Source organism: Morone saxatilis, unplaced genomic scaffold (genome assembly GCF_004916995.1).
Source record: "Morone saxatilis isolate NCDOM2014 unplaced genomic scaffold, NCSU_SB_2.0 Contig19, whole genome shotgun sequence".
Classification (NCBI taxonomy): domain Eukaryota; kingdom Metazoa; phylum Chordata; class Actinopteri; family Moronidae; genus Morone; species Morone saxatilis.
The window spans coordinates 3,442,155-3,462,787 of NW_023339751.1; the positions used below are offsets into that span (position 1 = coordinate 3,442,155).

The following is a 20,633-nucleotide window of genomic DNA, read 5'->3' on the forward strand; positions in this document are numbered from 1 at the left end:
TAATAAAAATAGTTAGTTGCAGCCATATAACATTTCTTTCAGTAATAAAGAAAGCAACTGCTCACATTTGTGGAACCATAATTGGCAAATGTGATATTCTTCTACTCCTTTCAATACTACAAAATTAATATCTGAATGGACCAGACTGTGAAAAAAGCAACCTCTTCCAATAAATATCTGCACCATCAATATGACAGCTCTCCAAAAGTGAAGCCAAAACATCTCGATCGCCCCCTGGTGGCTGACTGCAGTATCATAAAGCCTCCACGTTAGCAGATTGGCCAAACAAAAAAAGTCCAAGGCAAGTACATTTTTCACAATAATTTTTGGTTTTCACGTCATGATTGATAGACCTCGATCCATCTTTTATATGTCGATGATCTGCCGCCAAAGGTATCAGCTCAGAAAGTCATGGATCATTTCCCTGCTTCTCTCAGTTTTATGGGCTTCCACTGCTGTGAAAAGTTGGTCAAATCTAAATGTTTTATGTGTTGTTGTACTTGTGCACATATGTTTTTTTGTCCTCCCTGACAGAATTTGCCTGCAGAAAATAATATCATATTTCTTGTCATGTGTGAGTCATAGAAAGGCCTGCTGGTATATTATGTACCTTGTCGGTGTTGAAATAGTCATGACAATATTTAGACTTGTTCTTTCAAAGCTGTGCACTGCTAGCAACATTAGGATAATAATGGCTCCTGCACAAACATACGTACACTATATAAACACACAGTAATACAAATAGATCCTTAGCTTCTTTTTTCTTTCAACTCAAGTGATTCATGAGCCGTGGAATGGCGTGACAGGAATGCGCTGATCACTCAGTACTCTCCAGCTCTACTGAGTAAATAACTGCGGGGAGGGAGGGAAAACGGACTGCTGAATGAATAAAAGGACAAAAGAATGAATGAATTAGGGAATGAATGAATGACACAAGTCCAATAATGTGACTGTCTCGCTACAGTTAAGAGCCTTGTTTGTTTGTTACGAGGCAGTAATATGGTGCAGCCAGACAAAAAAGGAAGACCACAACAGTCAGAGTAAACACAAAAGCACACCCATTCAGATTGTTTTTAAGCTGGGGTGTATTGGCCAATAAATGGTTTGAGCCGTGCCTGCAGGTTTTAGGGTTTACTCAGGGGTTAGTGCAGAGAGGGAGATTGTAGAAGGGCTTTGCACACTATCTCAAAATGATGGTATAAAAGCAGATGGAGATTAGAATAAAGATACTGTAAAGTCTAGTTGTTTCTCACGGTTACAGTGATTTCCTACTAAGCTACTGGATTTGAATGAATTACAATCCTGTGGGTCACAGAGTTCTCACTTTATATCACTTAATGTCTTAAAATATTCCAACTACTCGCTAATAATGCTTTCATTAAACTCACATTAGTTTGTCTTTAAAAAGGCAATCTTGAACTTGAATCATTTTTTAACTTTTGAAACCTTCCTTTTACAAATTGAATTCACAGTAAAACACACACAGTTTCTTTTTCCCACAGCCTTACTTGGTCTGGTATAACCAGTAGCTTATGGTGGCTAACATTAACTCATGTTTGCATGCACACTTCAGATGGATATTGCTCTATTGCTGCCAGTTGTGTTGTTGACTTTGTCAGCCATGGTGCATTTTACTTGACAGTTCCTTTCTTGACTGCAGCTCAGATGCCCTCATTTTACTCCTATAATCACAGCACTCAGGGTTGAAGGTGTGTGAGTTGTGGGGTGGAGTCAGGAAGCAGCCTCAGGCACGAGGCACCTGTTGGGTCCACAGTGTTTCTGTCTGTAGCCCGCTCTGACACATCCTTCCCGAACCATGGCTCGCAGCCCAAAATATTCCCTTAACCACCAATGACGCACATGCAGCCGCTGCCAACACTTAATAGAGGCTTTTCATATTTTCACCCTTGTCTATGTCTTTAATTTTTATCTATACCCTTAATATAGCTATTTTTACTGCTGCTTCTTAACTGTTAGCTTAGGGTCTTTGTACATACTTACAGCAGTTGAAAGGGCATCATAAAACATCTAATGCGAGTGTTGCGTGCCTCACCCTGACAAACAAGTCTCCGTGTTCGTTGAAAAGCCTTCAGGTATCCACGTTAAGACGTCAAGAGTTTCTTTACAGCTAGCATTTTTAAACAATTAAGTGACCCACTTATGTAAACAAACCCTTTGCCGTTTGAGTGTAAACAGGCAGTGAAGATTGATCCTTTATAATCAGCACCTGGCACAAAACTGATTGTAAAAATGCTCATTAAGACAAGGTTTTGATTGATCCGAGAACCTCCTCAGCTGAAGTGTTTTCATTCCACCTCACAAGTAGAAGTGAGAGGCCATAGTCTTGTAATTCAGAGAAACTGGCAAACATTTTAGGCCGTTTATTGACGCTTCCTGAGGCCAAGTTGCAGCTCTTGCTGATGGCAGGATGGAAACAGTCTGGCCTGGTGATTGAACCACCTAAGCATTCAGTTCAGCTCTCTTATCCACATCAGTAGTTTAATTGCACATGCTGACAACCCTATTCTTTTACCAACACGTTGTGCTCTTGTGTTCGCTTGCGCTTTCAGGTATATGACTGCACTGACGGACTCTGAGGAAGAAGAGCTAAGTGATGCAGAGCAGACGGATGAAGAACAGCCCGTAGACAAGTTATCTGTCCTCCTGGAGCGGATCGACTGTTTGCATCAGGGCACTGAATCTGACAAAAGGGAAAGTCTCAACGTCCTTTTGGAGCAGAGAGACGAGGTGTGTAAACTCCCCGAATGCATTCAGTTGATGGATGTTCATAATCCTGTCATTCAATACAAAACAGTGCGTCTTAACACTTTGATGTTCTTCTGTAGTTTGGACAGAACTCAACGTTTCTTTGGCGGCTAATCCGAGCTTACTGTGATGTTCATGATGTCAGCTCCACTCTGGAGGAGAAGAAGACCTACGCAGAAACTGGTAAACTACTTAACCTTGTTTTATACATAATTTTCCACATAACCACAGCTGTTATACTGGCCAAACCCCAAATGTCAGTGTCTCATTCGGAAAACCCAAATCCAAAGTCTGTGTTCCTGCAGTGACCTCAGTCAGTTAGTTGGTTCACCCACAATGAATTACTGTAGCAGAAACTATATTTCAAATGGTCTACAATGGACCAGATAATGTTAACTGCAAGAGTGGAGTCCTGTGGGACAGCACAAGCCTGGTTGTATAACACACAATACCCTCACTAAATGAACTACAACTCTAGAAAAGCTCTTGTCCACATTCTGCCCACTGATTATTGGTTCTCAATAAAAAGACATTTATTGTCAACTTAAGGTTCAAATCCTTGATTGGTGTACAGTACAGCACCCTTTCCCCCACAACAGCAACATCATGGTTATTAATAAGATTTAAGGACCAGTATGTAGCATTTAGTGCCATCTAGTGGTGAAGTTTCAGATTGCAACTAACTGAACACAACTGGCGTCTGTTTTTGAAGACCTGGGAATGAGAACGGGGGTGTGAAGGAGAAACTACTGTGGCCATAACACTCAGTTTGTTGTTAAAAATGTCTCATTCTAAGGTAACAAAACACACCAATTCCTATATTCATTATACACTAATGAAAACATACCTACAGTGAATATTATATTATATTTCTGCCAATAGAGCCTCCTGAATGTTACACACTGGACCTTTAAGTCTGATTGTTGTGGTGGAAAGAGCACTTGCATCAAGTGTCAGTCATGAGAGAAATGTAGTGACATCTTTGGTTATCAATCGATAATGTGTGCAGATTTAGAGCCAAACTTCTGACAGTGTCAAACTCACAATCTGATATGATACTACACTCCACATTCACCAACCAACCAGGATAGATTCTCTGTTTATCTCAAAGTCTATTTTAAAACTTGGCATTTCTTATCTTCTTTGCCCCTTTGTGTTTTATTTAGAGAGCTATTTCTAAAGCCTGTAAAATTACTATCCTACAGTCTGACACAGATTGTGACCGAGATTTTTCCCACAGTGTGACGAGCATTGAGCTTTCTAGATTTTTGCTATCACACAGTCTGTCGGCACCATGATCCATTGCACCCTGAACTAATAAATACGCTACGCACTCAACAAAGACGACATCTCACGGTCTGAAAGTCAACTTCATGACAAAACATTTTTTTTTCTCTGTGATCTCCAACAGGTTTTTGAAAGCAGTGTACGAGGACTTTCCGTGCTTGTCTTGTGTTACACTCTGAGACTTTGCACAGTAGACCATAATGCTTTTTTTTTTTTCCTCAAACAGAGGCTGTTTTGTGATTCTACCGAAGTTCAGACTGGATTGACCTGTTTCTCTGTAATCCTTCCTCATCAATGTGCCTCTAATTAGAGCTGGCCAGGTGCTTCCTGCAAAGACACCTGTGTCAAAGGCATTTCACAGTGATAGAGACAAGGATATTTAAAGCAACAAGGCATCATATTTAACATTCATGTCGACATTAATAGAGCAGATGGAATGAGACACTTTTCCACTGAGTGATGAAGGATTTAAAACTGAGCTCTCTTCTTGTATTGCATTTCACATCACTTCTGTTTTTATTGCTTTAATCCAGTGCCCAGCGATGTTTCATGATTTATGTATATCCTGTTTTGTTTTCTCAGTCAACACACCCCTCGACTCCACTAATCCGCGTTCTCTTCTTTTGTCGTGTGAACAAGAATGTCCAGGGGTGAATTGCGTGTGTTGAGTTTGTGTTTCAGTGGAGCATCATTATCTGTTGTCTATCTTTCTCTTTCCTCTTAGGGAAGAAAGTTGGTGAGGAGGCAGTGAGCCTGAACCCTACATGTGCTGAAAGTCATCAGTGGTAGGTTTAAGTTGTTTCCTCCTCCTTCCACATTGTTTAAAAGGTACATTTTGTTCTGTTAAGTAACAATACACGCAGATACAGTTTAACGGCACGTGACTTGCTGTCATCGAGTCCCATTATGTGAATCACTTGCTTGAATCCTACACCAACTTTTTCAGTAAAGGCAATGAGATAGAGTGAAAGCATAAATACAGGTACTTTCCCCAGATGAGTGGTGTTGGAGGGGGGGTAAGACCTTTTGAGTGATGTGCCAGCAGGAGCAGCTGTTCCTCGGTGTTTGAAAGGGTTTGGTTGGCATCTCTTTGGCCAGATTAGCAGAGTTAACTTGAATGAATCCAAAGGCACATCTCAGAAAGCCGACAGGGGTTAAATGATTGAGTGACTTAAAATGTGAATGATGATGAACGCTTTCCAGACATGCATGTTTGTGAGTTAATAGTATCTTTCCTTCCAAAACATGGGCCGCCTGATAGCATCACATCCAGTTTGAGGAATGTAAACACTGCCTAGGTTAACTGCTCAGATAGACTGACGGTCACACCGGAATAACTCGTGATAAATGGTCTTCTCTTATTGCAGTTCCTGTATGTACAGCACGAGCTCTACGTACTTACAGCTTTACAAATTTAGTGCTTGGGGTTATGCTGGTGATGTATGTGGTGCCAAAGGACTGTCCAGCTCATAACATTTGTCTGATTTACCCCAGTAATTCCTCAAAAATATCTTAAAACACATTGTCTCAATCTGATGCTAGTGGACATTTCCAAATGACTACTAATTCTCGTTCTGAGTGGTCCTTAGTGCAACCATCAGTGAAGGGGAATTTTGCTGCCGTAGGTCATTCTCAGACAAAGGAGATAAGGAGAACCTCCTCTACCCTCGTATACCTCCCCGGTTGCTCTGTGACTCAGGGAAAAATCCCCTTGCTTTTAATTAGTTGTGCAGAGTGGGCCTGATGGCATGAATCCCGTTTATATTTGTGCAGGCCCCAGTGGTGCATTCCTCATCTGGAACACTGCTCATGTCAAAACTTGACTGCCGATCATACACGGAATCTATGGCTGGAATAGAGAGATGAAGATTGCAGCTCTGAGATCAGCTTGCAGCTGCTAGGGGTTTGAAAACAACTGCAAAGTCTGCTTCGGATGCAGCTACAATAAAATGATACAAAGCCCCTTTTATTTAGCTTTATTTACCTCATGTATGAGTTCCATACAGTAAACATTGTACTGTGTTTTCTTGTTTATATCCCCCAGTATACGTATTTGTTACCATTAATTACATTCCCTGAATTAGTGTCCTGTGTAATTGAGATCATGTGGTTACTCTCTGTATACACGCGTAAGAAGTGTTCTCATGGAAAACAGACCCAAAGGGTCTCGAGCCAGCAGCCCTGTTTGCTCTGTTCGTTAGGGAATAATTAGCATTAGCTCATGCACATACCGCAGCACTCGAGACGTCAAGTGAAATAGAAGGCCGTGTTTGTTTAGTTAATTAAGAGCAACAGGATTAAAAAAGCTTAATGCTTAATCCTATATCCACTAATGGAATTTGTAAGATCCTTAAACTGAGCAGAAACGCTGTCTAAATTGAATGGACAGGGCAAAGTAGGTAAAGCCGCACTTTGAGAAGGGAGCAGGCAGGGACTGGGGACAGCGCCAGGCAGTGTTGCAAGGAAGTTTACGTCTGAGGTAACTGTTTACTTAGTGTACCGATGCCGTGAGAAAACTTGTCACCTGTTTTCCTGAATGCCGCCCAGCTCGTCACAATTTGGCAGATGTTGTTTAGACGTGCTGCCAGTTAGTTCCTGCTCTGCCACTGAAACTACTTATAGAGACTTCTTTACATAGCTCAAGTGAATGAAAGGCTTTTGAGCCTTTCCATTGCCATCTACCCTAATTTAACTCTAAATCTGGGTAAATGGCAAGATGATGTAAATGTATTGAAATGGGTTCAAATGAATGATGAATATTATTATTTTTTTTTTTATGTGAAAGATCTACTAATGATTTTTAACTTACATTTTACAACTTTTCTGTGAAAATAATGCAGGCACACCTGATCCGGTCCAATATGAAGCATTTCAGCAAATAATTGGCGCAACAAAATCTTATTGTAATGCCGAAATGAAGTTAAATTCTAAATATATCACACAGTAGACAATGACTGTAGAACCACAGTATGTTGTGTACTGTATGTTTACATCTTCTTGACCCAACAATTATAATTGCAATGTGTTAATTTTACGTATTTAACTACAGTTAAGATAACCAACACAAGATCTGCTGACTCATTCTTAGTCTTCATGGTGCAGTACCACAAACCTGAATAATTGGGTGTTCATCAAAACCTTTATTCTGAAACTTCCGTAAGTGTTTTAAGTATGATTTGTCAAACCAGTTTGACACATCTTCAATTATAAAGTGTCACATTACTGTTTGTGACCTATAAATACTTGCAAGTTTGGAGCAAATTACAATTCCCACTAAATGTGTTTTCATTCATTATTTCATCTGTTTTTTATTTGTGGAAATTTGATAACGTTTTTTGTAATTTTTTTTTTTATGAGGTACAGTACATCCAGAACTTGTATCCGGAGAACCACAATGACCTAATGCATATACACTCAGATTTCTTTGATTGACAGGTTAGCAGGTAGCGTGAGGAGCCAAGTCTCAAAAACCTGCTCCGTTGTATTTGTAGCTTGCAGGGCAAGTCACAGGTGTGAATACACTGTGTCTCTGTGAAAGGTACAACTGCTCTAGGTGTGCACCACTTATCTGTCAAGTACATTTGAATTCAGACTAAATATGTTTTAACAGGTTAACAAAGCTTGTCCTTCTTTTAATGGATCCTCCTAATGCAGCAGATAAATGCAGCTTCTCTTTGCAGGTATTTGTTCAAGAACCACAGTATCGGCAGTGCAAATATGACAAATGTGTGTTAGTACCACTTTTAAACCAGATGGCTGTACAACCGGATCAGCAGCCCAGCAGGAGAGGCGCTCCATAGTCTGCTGTGGTTTTACATCTGAACTACGCACATTTTTACTTTCTCTGACTGACAAAATCGGATGTTTTCGTATCACAAATGACAAAGGCATTAAAAGGTTAAACATGAGACCCGTAGTCAGGTTTCCACTGCAGGTTTTGCTGATGTAGGAGGCACAGAAATAAATAGTTAAATATTTTTGTATTGAACAGCTTAATCTGATTCATCTGACAAGATTCCAGCACAGCCCTAATTATTTATTTTATTAACTGTCCAATGTCAATATTGGTATTAGTATTGGCCTAAAACTCCAGTGTCCTCATTCACAAAAGTTTCTATTTAACTGCTACTAGTTGAAAAACCGTGGGCTCATTCTGTGGGTTTGTGTTTATTTGTGTAGCACCAAGAAGTCAATGCCCATGGCGAAAGATCTCAGACTTGTATGATAAAACCAGGGATTACACTAAATAACCAAAAGCTTTTACCTTTTAAAGACTGCTGATGTGCAGCTACAAGTTGCGAGACATTTGTGAACCTCACACAGTCAGAATACATGCAGCATCCTTTGCTTGGGCCGTTTGAAGACCCGAAGTGATGAATGAATGTGATGTGCGTGCAACAGTCATCACTTCACAAGAGATTACGCATACTTTCCCACTCTGTCATGCACCAAATCTCTGTACTTTTCCCAGGAGAGGTGGACGAGGACTCTTTTGAAGCTAGCTGTGTATTGAGGCACTTGAGCGGCGTTGAGATTGATGCTATCAGCGTCTGCAGAGCTCTCCACGCTGTCACCACCTACATTTTTTAATTCTCTGTGTATGTCAGGGTGAGGCACCTTCACCTCTCCCCTCTCAGGTTACATTATTCAAAAGCACTCCAGTAGTGTGTAGCCATTGTGTCTGCATAGAGCTTTCTAGTAAACCACTTTATAAAAGAGGGCTGATATGTGGACCACAAGTGGGACGTGGCGTAAGATGTATGTGTGTGAGTGAGCATAGAGTATGCATTGGGTTACACGCGGCGCTTTCGTGACAGTGAGCGTGAAGCCTATTTGTGTAATCTCAGCAGGCTGATGGCTGCGAGATGTGATTGCATTCTTGTATCGCCGGCTTTGTTTATAGGTGCGTTTACAATGATCCCACCGTGTGAATTCAGCCCATGTAAATCCCTGACAATAGGGCCTCTCTGATTGTACAAAGGGCCGCGGATTAAGCAGGGAGCCTGTGACAGTGCCGGTCAGAGGAGAGAGAGGCGGGAGGCAGGGAGGAGGATGGGGGTCACTTTGACCTCTACAAAGACAACTTTAATTTCAAACACGTGCCTCTGTTTGCCGCGGCCACCGTTAGTGTCACCGTGGCAGCATTGTGCTCTGTTCCCAGTAGCCGTGGAAACCCTGTGTGCGTAAACTTCAGACTCTGGTTCATTGCTGTGGGAACACTTGACACACAGCCACAAATCCCACCTCCCGTGCAGAGAAAAACACTATCAGCTCATTCTGTCACAGGCTAAGTATGTCAGCGCACTTCACACATTGTCTCACGCAGGTTGTCCTTGAATTCCTCGAGTTCCTCCTCCTGTTTCTGTGCAAGTTTTAGCCTGGAGTCCTGCCTGGCCCTCTCTCTCTCCTGAATGAGTTCACTATGTTTGGATTTGAAGGCTGAAATCAATCTGCTGTTTCCGCTAAGCAGCTGACACTTAGGGCCTTTTGTTTTTGCGCAGTAGAGTGGGGGATTTCACTGAGCCGCGATCAAAACGCGGACTAACCTTGCGCAATTAAGTGTTCTGTCCTCCTCTCATCTTCCCCCTGTCATGTTTTGGTGCCGCCCACCTTTCCTCCTCCTCTTGATATTTCCCTTTTCTTGCCTTAGACAGCAGGGGGGAGATAGTATTTCAACTTAGAGAAGAAAGGAAAGGATAAACAACAGCACGTTGGCCCCTGAAGCTAGACACACCTCTCTACACCTTCACATCCCAGCTCCTTATACGCTCCCTCCTCTTTCTTGTCTCTGCCTTTCCACTGAAGGTCTAATTTACACAATAACAATAGATACGTTGCATAACACCGAAAACAACCCATCTCCTGATCTGATGTTAATTTCACATATGGAAGAGCACAGGATGACGACGATCTTTGACATAATCACAAACGCAAACCAACGTTCAGGTAAACTATTACATGCTGTTCCAACCATCAGCAGCTCTGCCTCTAGCACTCCTGGGTCCACATACTTCTCCGTAAACTTTGCCAGAATTGCTACATGCTGAATAATCTCAGAGTTGGCCAATCAGATGGAATTAAAAATATGTGTTGCGGTAGCCTGGTTGTTGAGCAATCTCTCCCACAGCCTCACCTGGGCAATGCTCAATCCCAATTATGATTACTGTTCCCCTCTGGTATGCTGCGCTGTTCGCTCTCCTCATCTCACCACGAGTTATTAATCAAGAAGCAGTCCTAGTATGTTATAATTTATTTTGTTCATTGACATATAATTAAAACCACATACTGCATAAGGCTGTAAGTACTGCTAATGTTTTCTTAGTGATTAATTTGCAGATGGATTTTCTCAATTAATCATAAATGTCCAAAAATAGGGAATTTCCCAGAGCCCAAAGACGTCTGCACATTGGTTGTTATTCAAATCAACGGCTCAAAACCCAAAGATATTCAACAGTGACAGAAAAGAAAAACGCAGCAAATTTTCACATTGAAAAAAGCTGCTAACAGCTAAATTTTTGGCATTTCTACTTTATGAATTTATAAACAATAGATTATTATAAATTGTTTTATACTACAGTAAGTTGTTTCAGCTATAATATTGCATTACTGCAGTATTAAAAATGAATAAGAGTGGCAGGAGGTCAGAGGGGTTGTACTGCAAACACTGAAAATGCTAACATTTATAACAACAGGTAATGTTTACCATCTTAATTTACCCTGTTAGCATTCTAGTTAGTTTGCACTCAACATGTGGTATAGCAGAGGATGTTATTAGTTGCATGTGTTTGGCTATAAAACAAACACACATTGGACAAAGTGAAGGTTCGACCTCATGGTGACGCTTTACGGGAAGTGAAAGGAAGACGAATGTCGTCACCAAATTTCATTGTAATCCACCTTATAGTTGTTGAGACATTTCACTCAATACCACAAACTTAAACCTCATGGTGGTGCTAGAGGAAAAGTCAGGGGATTGTCAAAGTGAGTAGTCTCCATCCGATGAATGCCTGTCTGTCCAATAGTCGAAATGTTTCAGTCTGAACCTTTTCACATGGCTTAAAAGTGTTTAATTAAGCAAATAGTCCCCCGTGTGTTCAGTGTATTAGTTTATATTAGTTTCTTTCATTGTCATTTATTGGTGTTTTGTGCCTTTTTCAGTGTCCTTTATTAGCTTTTTATGTTTGCATCTTTACTTTGATCAACTCTGGTTGTTTTAAATGAGATATATGAATAAACTTGATTCGATTTTATCCGATACACCGGCTCCAAATGAGAATTGTTCACACTTCTCATCCGTAGTTTTCACTCAGATCATTGATCCACTGGTTACTGTGAGCAACTGACAGAAGCTCTATATTTAAATTAAATTGCGGTGGCCAAGCGCAAACCAAAGTGTGCCCTGGCTCCGTTTCCTCACAGAAGATATTTAGTCTCCGGTGATGGATTTTCTCGAAGCCTTTACATCCAGCCGTCTGTTTTCATTGGAAGCTAGGCAGCACAACTGCAGACAGATAGCATCTCTGCTCCTGTGAAGTTGTGGAGCTCTCCACTCATCGAGCGCCAACCAGCGGCAGCGTAGCCGCACCCTGCGCTACCTTAAGAAAATAAACACAGATCTTTTTGTTACAGTTACACACAATTCATCTGTCTTTGTTTGCTTTGCAGAGAAAATTCAGGGCGCTTAGAAGTGATGTGGTTAGTACTTGTCTTATCACTGTTAATTTTCCACGCCGCCCACAGTAAGTAGGAGTAATGATGGTTAGCACAAAGATGAATGTTTGCATGATGTTTCACCCAATTACAACCACCTGAATTATAGTTTATTTTTTCTCACTTTGTACATTTTGATCAATTGATCATTGGAACATTGTCAGCTGATGTCAGATCGTCTTCTTACTTGCAAGTGAGAAAGATCCTTCTACATACTTTATCTTAATTTAGTAATTCCCTGCTAATCATGTTTGTAATCAATTTGCGCTATTTTTCTTTCTTTTTCTGTGTGTATTGCTGTTGTAATCTGTGTCGGCATGCTGTGCCTGATCACAATCCCGAGGCAGAGGCAAGAAAGAGTGAGAGTGACTGCAGAGAACAGTAGCCCACCGCCAAATCGTGCCCTGTTTAAAACAAAAAACAAAATCCATTCACACATACCAGACACCTCAGCACACACACACGCACAGTTGCAGATTCCATCTACCATCAGCACCACCATGTCAGACGACACTGTCAGATGACCTTTGTACCCACTGATCCTCCATATAAAAAGGTGTTTATGTCGCTCTGTGGTGTTTGACAGAGTACCAGCAGGATTAAAGCAGCCTTGCGGTGAAAAGACTTTGATCAGCTCTCTCCTCTCCTCTCCAAACCCACAGCGTCATGCTGACTTACAGATCCCAAAGCTGAAATCGCTCTTTGTTTCCCCTCCACCTGCCCATTGGTCCAAGTCAGTCTATTAATTAGTGAGTGAGGGAATAAGGTCAAGCAACTGATCTCTGCTGATGTTGTCTAATGAGGACTCTTTCTAGGAAGGTTGCGTGTTGGTATTTTTTTCAGTCTTTAGTGACCTAGAAATAAAGGTGGTGTGACTAAAAGGTGCTGCCGAAAGTCTCTCCAACCCTCCTCACCTACGCAGAACTTTACTGCTCGACTTCTGTATCGTAGTCACTCAGGACTGGGCTACCGAAAACTGTATTTCTTAGAGTTCATATGTAAGTCCAAGTAGTCAAAAGGCTTGAAAGCTTAGATTCTTCCAGTTGTATCTTACAGTATCAAGTATCAACTGAGAGTAATACGGTCCTATGGTGACCTAATGAGGCTTTTTTATCTTTCTTATACAAGTTATTCTGCTTTCAGTGCAGAGCAGTTGCAGTGAATTCCACCGATACTCAGTCTATCTGCTTTATAAATGTGATGCAAAGTAAGGACAGACGTGATCTTGTCAAAAGTGCTTCAGTGGTTCAGATTAGAGGACTGCATTGGGATTAAATCTTAAAGGAGCGGGCGGTTTTTACTTTGCTGCAGGCAGGAGGTTTATTTTAAAAATGTAATCTGATAAAGTTAATAATTACCACGTTAAAGTATCACAATTGGAAAGTAACTTTATTATTTCCTGTTACTTTTGGATTATCTGAACACCAAATAAAAACAAGAAGGAAGTCATATTAATAAGTCTTGTCAAAAATGAAGAAATTGGAAAAAGATTTTCCATTGCTCAGTGCACTTAAAAAATAAGAATTAAAATTGTAATCCGGCTAAATAATCCCCATGTTTACTAACTGTAATGGATTACAGTTACCTTTTTTTTGTATCTTTATTATGTAGCTCAGTTACATGTAATCTGTTACTCCCAAAGCCTGACTGTGGGCGGGATTTAGATTCAAGAAATAAGATTAAAGCGTTTACAAAACTACAGCCATACACTGACCATTTGAGAAATTTTGCAGATGTTACTGATGTCTTTTCACCTGTGGGCAGGTGAATGCGGGCATGAATGGTCAAACTTTTTTCAGGAGCAGGATTAAGGACACAGTTATGCTCAGGGTAGTAGTTCAGAAATAACTGGGTGGGTGGGTTTAAGTTATGGTGTTGAGGTGCCATTGTGGAGACACTCGATCCCCAACTGTGTTAAGGCGGAGGTGTGAATGCCCAAAAGAAGCAACACCTGTCCACTCACTGCATGAAGTAGGCATGCTTGTTGAATTGTCTGTTTTAGGAGGTTCATTCACAGCCTCCTCAATACTTACAGACACTCTTCAGTCATCAAACCAGCACTTCTGGTGAAGCATACTGACGCCTTTTAGTCTGTCTCACACTTGTGAATGTATTAATCTGTGTGAATGTGAAACAGAGTGGTGTTGGAGTGTTAAAAGCATGTTCCTTTCAGTTTGCCAGAATAAATAAAAGGGGAAAAAAAATGCCTTAGTGTTCAAGCCAAGCGTTATGTGTCCCAATAGGACATAATCAGAACTCATTATTGTCTTTGTGTGAAAAAACATCTTATCTGTGTTTATTTTGATTATTAAAAACTGAAAGTGGATAAAAGACATGATAAGAGAGACTTTAAAACTGCTGTTTGTAATGCAGTTTTACGGTAGCTCATCTGTGTGTCACATTTAAAAGGATCTAGTGTCAGAAATTTAAATATAATATTCATAGGTTTGTTTCCCTTAGTGTATAATCACCTGAAAATAAGAATCACTGTGCTTTCGTTACCTTAGAATAAGATGTTTTTTTATCTACAGACGCCGCAAAGTCATCAAATACAGATGTGAGCAGTGTTCAGTTAATTGCAATCTGCAACTTCTCCACTAGATGCCACTAAATCTTACACACTGATCCTTTTCAAAACAGCGTCTCGCTTACTGCCAGTTATGGTGGTCCAGAAAAAGCAAACCCTGTTTTCTGTTTTAATAAATCTGTTTGTTGTTTTTCATCCAGGTACGCAATCATGTGTGGAATTATGGCCGAATATGACACCGTACAGAACAAGATAAGGAACGGATACATCTTTAAGGTAAACTGAGGCTTGTTGTGACTACTTGCTGCACCATTACGTGTATACATTTGTCTTATATATTTTGGATGTTGCATGTACTTGAGAGAAGAGGGGAATAGCCGCTCATATCACTTAAGCCAGTAGGCCACTCCTACAGCGGCCCGGTTGCATAAGACGAAGTGTGGGACAACGGCACGTAGCATTTTATCTTCTTTCAGCGGCTTCCCTCAAAACTCTTGACAGGTGAAAGAGGGAGAGATAGAGAGCGCTGGCGAGGGAACATTTAAAAAAAAAAAACTTGAATCAGAGAGAGGGAGAATGGAAAAGAACGAGGGAGGGTGTGTGACAGCCGGGAGTGTGTGGCCGCTCTTGAGAGATCGCGTGTGTGAGAGGTGTTTGTGAAATACTTGTGGGTTGGTGAAGCAGGACAGATCAGGTCAGAACAGAAGGCAGTGGAAATAGCAGCCGTGTCATGAATCAACAGTGAATATCTTCTCCCTGTCTGTCTTGTCTGTCTGCTTCCCCTCCCAGGATCATCTGGATAAAGCCATCGAGCTGAAGCCGCAAGACCCCATGTCCTACTACCTGCTTGGGCGCTGGTGCTACGCTGTATGTGACCCTCCCGACACACACACACATCTATCTCTCCCAAATCTGTCCTCGCATAGACAAGCAGTGGATTTATGGAGGCTGACATGTCTGCGTGGCCTCCCTCCTCGCTTTTGGCTAACCCACCCACGGTTTCCCCTCATTCATTCCCAGTGTTTAGGTTTCCCTGAGGTTTGTTTTCCCCTCCGCGATACTCGCAGAAAGCGCTACGGGAGGTTAACACCAGCCATTGTTTGCTTTTAAATCAGATTGTACCAGGGAGATATTTTCATCCTGTTTCTATTCGGCTCATGTTCTTTCGGTGCGAGCGGTTGTTTTTGATGCAGCTTGACGATTGTTTCTAAGACCATCATGTCTTTTGTCTGTCAATCATTAATCACCACCGGTATTTCTTTTTCTTTCTTTTTAAATAACGTGCGGTGATGAATTACTGTCATTTAGGTGTAAAGGTTTACAGACGTTCTGCTGTTCCTGTTGTTTCATGAGCTAACTTGGTGCCAGTTGTCAAACTAACTGCCTTTAAGGAAGGAAGCTATTACAGAGATTGCTCTGATTACATTTTATAATACTCACCTACACTGGTTGGTAGCAGAGACTGAGACGAGGGACTGTGCAGATATAGTGTGGAGCAGTAACACCTGATATTTTCAGGGATTGAGTTTTATGGGCTCTGTGTTCAACAATGATCTACTGTTTGTATTCAGCCAGCGGTTCTGTTTGAAAGGTCCTGCGATGACGCCAAAGCAATGCTACACCTGCAATTAGACGTAGCTGTGATGAATGGTGCAAGGCAGGAACATAACATGTTTGACCCGGCCATCTCCTGGCCATTATCATCTTCTGCAAAAAGTGTCAGTAGAAAAGTATCAGTGCACGAGGGGGGTACATGTGGTTGTGGAAACACTGGGACAGTCGGGAATGTGTGAAAATGTGTATGTGGGTATTCGTTTATGGTAGCGAAGAGCCACAAAATTCATTACCTTTGTTTCTGTTAACTGTTGAAGCATTCAATTTTACTGCTGGTTGCACAGAAGTGTCGTTACGTTTAACGGACTAAGAGGAAAAACCTCCACATTACGTCAATATCTCAGTAGATAGCAGTGATATAAAACAGAGATTTTAATTATTAATCGTAAAATTTTTCATTAAAAAGTTGATTTTATTTTGGAAACCTGAGGGAATGTTTACGTTTTTAGTTTAACAGGAGAAAAGCAGCTCATTACTGATGAAAGTCTTGTTTTTGCTCTCCTCCATATAAAACAGGCCTGAAACTTGTGAGACGCTGCTTTCTATCCTGGTGTTCAGTTACTCTTAAACTATTGTGCAGAATTGTGTCTTTTAACTTGAGATCTTTGGTGGTTTTGCAGGTGGCTCAGTTATCGTGGATTGAGAGGAAAGTTGCTGCAACACTATTCGGAGATCCTCCGAGTGCCACAGTTGAAGACGCCCTGAATCATTTTCTTAAGGTACTGCGATTCATTCTGCACTTACATGTGAATCCTCAAGGCTGCAGTATGCTGAAAAAGAACTAGTTCTTACGTGTCTTCACATCTGAATGAAAAAGTGTTTTTAGGTTGTATTTTCTCACCTTCACTCACCTCGAAGTGGGTGTGACTTTTGTCGGTGTTTTTTTTTTTTCTTCCAGAAAGGCAACAGTGTTCGGGCCGTTGAAAGCAAAATCAACCAGAACTGACATGCGTTTGCGTATATTAACAGTTAGCTAAAAAATAATTACACAAACATATAGACTTGTTTTTATTTCGATACTTTTTAAAAGTCCAGCGTGTAGGATTTAGTGACATCTAGTGGCGTAGCTGCAGATCCCAACTCCTTCGCTTCACCCTCCCCTTCTAAGCACGAAGGAGAAACTACGGTGGCCACAAAACTCGGGGAAAACGTGAACGCCACCTTTCTAGAACCAAACTTTTGGTTTGTCCACTCCAAGTTACTGTAGAAACATGGCTGCTCCCTCTGTAGATAAAAACAGTTCATTCTAAGGTAACAAAAACATAACATTCAGATGATTTTACACAATAAAAACATAGTTATGAATATTGTATTACATTTCTGCTAACAGATCCTAAATGTTTCACACTGGACCTTTAATCGATTCTCCCCCGATTAATAAAACCTTTAACGTCCTGTTTGTGTAGCATTCCCTTTCTTCCAGGTCGCCTTTGTACCAGTCTTCAAAGACGGCTTCCGCTCCGTATTTAGAAACTGTGTTCCCACATTTCAAATGTTTATATAGTAGAGAAATTAATTTAGCTTCTGGCCAGTACTCCTCTGCATGTCTCTTCCTCATGGCTCACCCATCAATTTAATTTAAGTGGTCTGTGTAACAACACGCAGCTCATGACCTTAAGGAAAGCCTCCAGCGAGCCTGTCGAGCTTTAACAAAAAACATCCTGCAAGGTTGTGTAGGTCTCCAGCCCGTAATGAGCGGTTATCTGTACCTGACTAACTGTTTAGGTTGTAGCAGCTGCAGGAGGAAGAGAAGAGGGTGAGTGAGTCAAGTGTTGTTCTGGGCCTTCAAACAAATCTATACCAGCAGCTGCTGTACCGAGACTACTATAGTGGTGTGTGCATTATGAACAGAGATAAATTGTCTTTTAAAGGCTGAAAGAACTTTTTTTGTCATTCAGGTTGAGGAGATCAAGCCAGGATATTCCAAACTCAACTATGTGTTTCTAGCTAAGGTCAGTACCAGAAACCTTTGGGATGAGTTCACTGTGTGATGTTCTGTGGCATCCTACTGAGACCAAACAATGCATTGACAGTTTTTATTCTTTTCTTTGGCAGTGCTACAAAGTCCTGGGGCAGAGGGAAAAGGCGAGGAAGATGTGTGAAGCTGCTTGTTCAATAAATTCTGTATCCAAAGAGGTAGACCTTGTCACTGTCCTGTTGCACTACAGTGTTTATCAGAGGTTTCCCCGGTTAAAAGACTTCAGCTGGTAGTTTAAGCCCATGATTCTGATATAAGCAATTTTATTAGTCAATATTGATCACACTTGAGTTTTCCTGACTTTTTATACAATTCTCTGTCTCTATTATGTATTTTTAAACTTTTTAAACCCTACACACAATCTAAGCAAACAATTTAATTTAGTTTTCTTTACAGAAATGATCAAACTACTGAGATACAGACTCACAGCGTGTATTTTTAAAGGTTAAAGTTGAGTTGAACCACTGGTGTAGACAAACCTCGAGCTCCCTGTCCAGGTACACTTAGCTAACTAGCTAGTGACAGCTGCTCATGCAGCAGCGCTGTGTTACAAGAGAAAAGGTCCGTGTTGCAACAATCCTCTGATACTTTTATCCAGCTCCTATTATATCCTGCAAATATCTGATTCTCACTGGATTATTTAATCTGCTTTTCATGTCTCCTTATAAAATACTTTATATGGAATCTGAATACAAATTAAGGCGAAATAATACGTTGAATAATATTTTAAATAATGTTTTTTCCTCAGGATGAAGAGGCACAAAAGGAGCTGGACGTACTCTGCCCGGCGCTTGGAGTGTGACGACAGCGATATCACTTTCTTTTAGAGATTTATTTTCCATGTGCTGTCGGTGAAGTGTGTGTGTGTGTGTGGGGATATTAGGTGTATTGAGAGGCCATGATGTTAATTCACTCTGTGAGTGGAGGGAGGTGTGGTGTGGCATTATATCATCAATGGGAGCAACAACCAGAGACAGAACCGTCCTGTGTTGGTTTTCAATCAGACTTGTATTCAAACTGTATTTTTAATGGTGAAAAACAAACTTTTTTCATTCCTGGTTGTATCAAATCGGTGAGATGATGGATTGTTTTCCCGCTCTAGAGTAATTAAGTCTGTTCATCGTGTCTATGAGGTGGATTTGTGTTGATTTTAATTGTTGCAGAATTGGTTTAATCAAGTAAAAAAAAAAAGTTAAAGTAAATTCAGTGTGATGTTGTATAAAATATATATTCCCAGTTGCTCTGTGTGTAGCAGACATTACAGTGTGTCTCATGGATACTGAGTTTTCTTGACAACAAAGACCTGTCACTTTTTGGGAAAGTGACCCACGGGGACTTGCTGTTCCTTCCTCTTCCGTCCTGGTTTTTTTTTTCTATTTTGTTGCGTCTCCCACTACACATTCAAGAGGCAATAACAAAAGCACATCAGACAATGGCGCACCCAAACAAAGATCTTGGAATGCCGTGACCACCGGACGACCTCGTGCCCTATCCTCGCCGCCGTCTGTCAGACCCGCGTTGGTGCTCTCTGGCTACGTTTACATGCAGACTTGGTGATGATCGTGATTACATGGATGAATTTGTTCTTTTATGATGTGTTTTATGAGATCTGATGAACTGTGATTGTTGACTTTGGCATCTGTCCATCGAAAGTCATTCATCCTCACTCAGCTCCTGTGACAGTAACGCCACTCCAGTGTATCTGCAGATAAACAACAGAAGATATAATACACTCTTGGAGAGCCCTACGTGCAGGTTTCTCCTGCTTTTGAGCAAAATAACCCCTTTTTTAAACATTTACACAGAGCTCTGACTGCCTTTTATTTTATTGCTCTTATACTGTTTTTACATCTGCGTCATTTAAAGTCTATTTTACTCAGACGCCTGTTTTATTATGAACTCTTCCAATGTCAGAGAAAGCGAAGAGGCATCTTTAGCCCAACGCTTGAAGTTAAAAAAAAGGGTTTAATGTTTATATTAGGCTCCGGTTACACTGCACATATACAACACCTAATTATCCCGCTTAATGCTTAATTAAGGTTTTGCTCAGGTTTCAGTTAATGTAAAAAACACCCTGGTTTAAGTCATCGCCGTCCACATTTCTTTTTATACATTTAGTGACAAAAGCTCATCATCATCAGTCCTCATCAGTTCACTGACGGATAAATAACATATTTAGATTGAGGGGTTTATAAACGACCTCACTGGTGTGCATGTAAATGGAGTCATTGAGCAGGTTGGAGGAAGGTTGGAGCGATGGGAGCGACCTGTTGCCTCGGCGTGATGTGATGGTGCATATGATTGCATTCCAGGTTAAATAATACCACTAAAATGAAATCAGCTGGTACGGAAGTAACATTTAAATGTTTAATCTCATTACTGTCTTATGCATTCCTAATTATTTTACACTTGATAATGTTTCTACTCAACCGTGTGATGTATTTTAGACCATAAGGGTTTGGTTGTGTTTACTCTTCTCTCGTCTTTAGATTTAGGGTCTGATTGTATTTAATTTTATGTTACACTACATGAATTGTGAATAAGAATTTATATGACTTTACAGATTTCTCTGTTAGCAGTACGAATGTATTTCTTTTTTTTTTTTTTTTAATGCCAAAGTAAGTTCAATATTCCTTACGGTTACGTCAAATCTGATACACTACATAAAGATTATACTGTACAGTATCACAGGCAGTGTGCTCTGAATGATTAATGATACTGGAGTCTATAATTAAATCTGTGCAATGCTGA

The 20,633-nt window shown here is 40.7% G+C and overlaps 1 protein-coding gene across 1 annotated transcript in view; it reads left to right on the forward strand.

The window, feature by feature from the left end:
- The window catches only part of LOC118329719 (regulator of microtubule dynamics protein 2), a 29,580-nt gene extending 8,947 nt beyond the window's left edge, over positions 1-20,633 (forward strand). Inside the window, exons 3-11 of the mRNA XM_035663979.1 lie at positions 2,571-2,748; positions 2,847-2,949; positions 4,778-4,838; positions 14,491-14,566; positions 15,080-15,157; positions 16,525-16,623; positions 17,803-17,856; positions 17,960-18,040; positions 18,631-20,633. Coding sequence (XP_035519872.1) covers positions 2,571-2,748; positions 2,847-2,949; positions 4,778-4,838; positions 14,491-14,566; positions 15,080-15,157; positions 16,525-16,623; positions 17,803-17,856; positions 17,960-18,040; positions 18,631-18,684 — 784 coding nt within the window. The 3' untranslated portion in view covers positions 18,685-20,633. The remainder of the gene's footprint in view (positions 1-2,570; positions 2,749-2,846; positions 2,950-4,777; positions 4,839-14,490; positions 14,567-15,079; positions 15,158-16,524; positions 16,624-17,802; positions 17,857-17,959; positions 18,041-18,630) is intronic.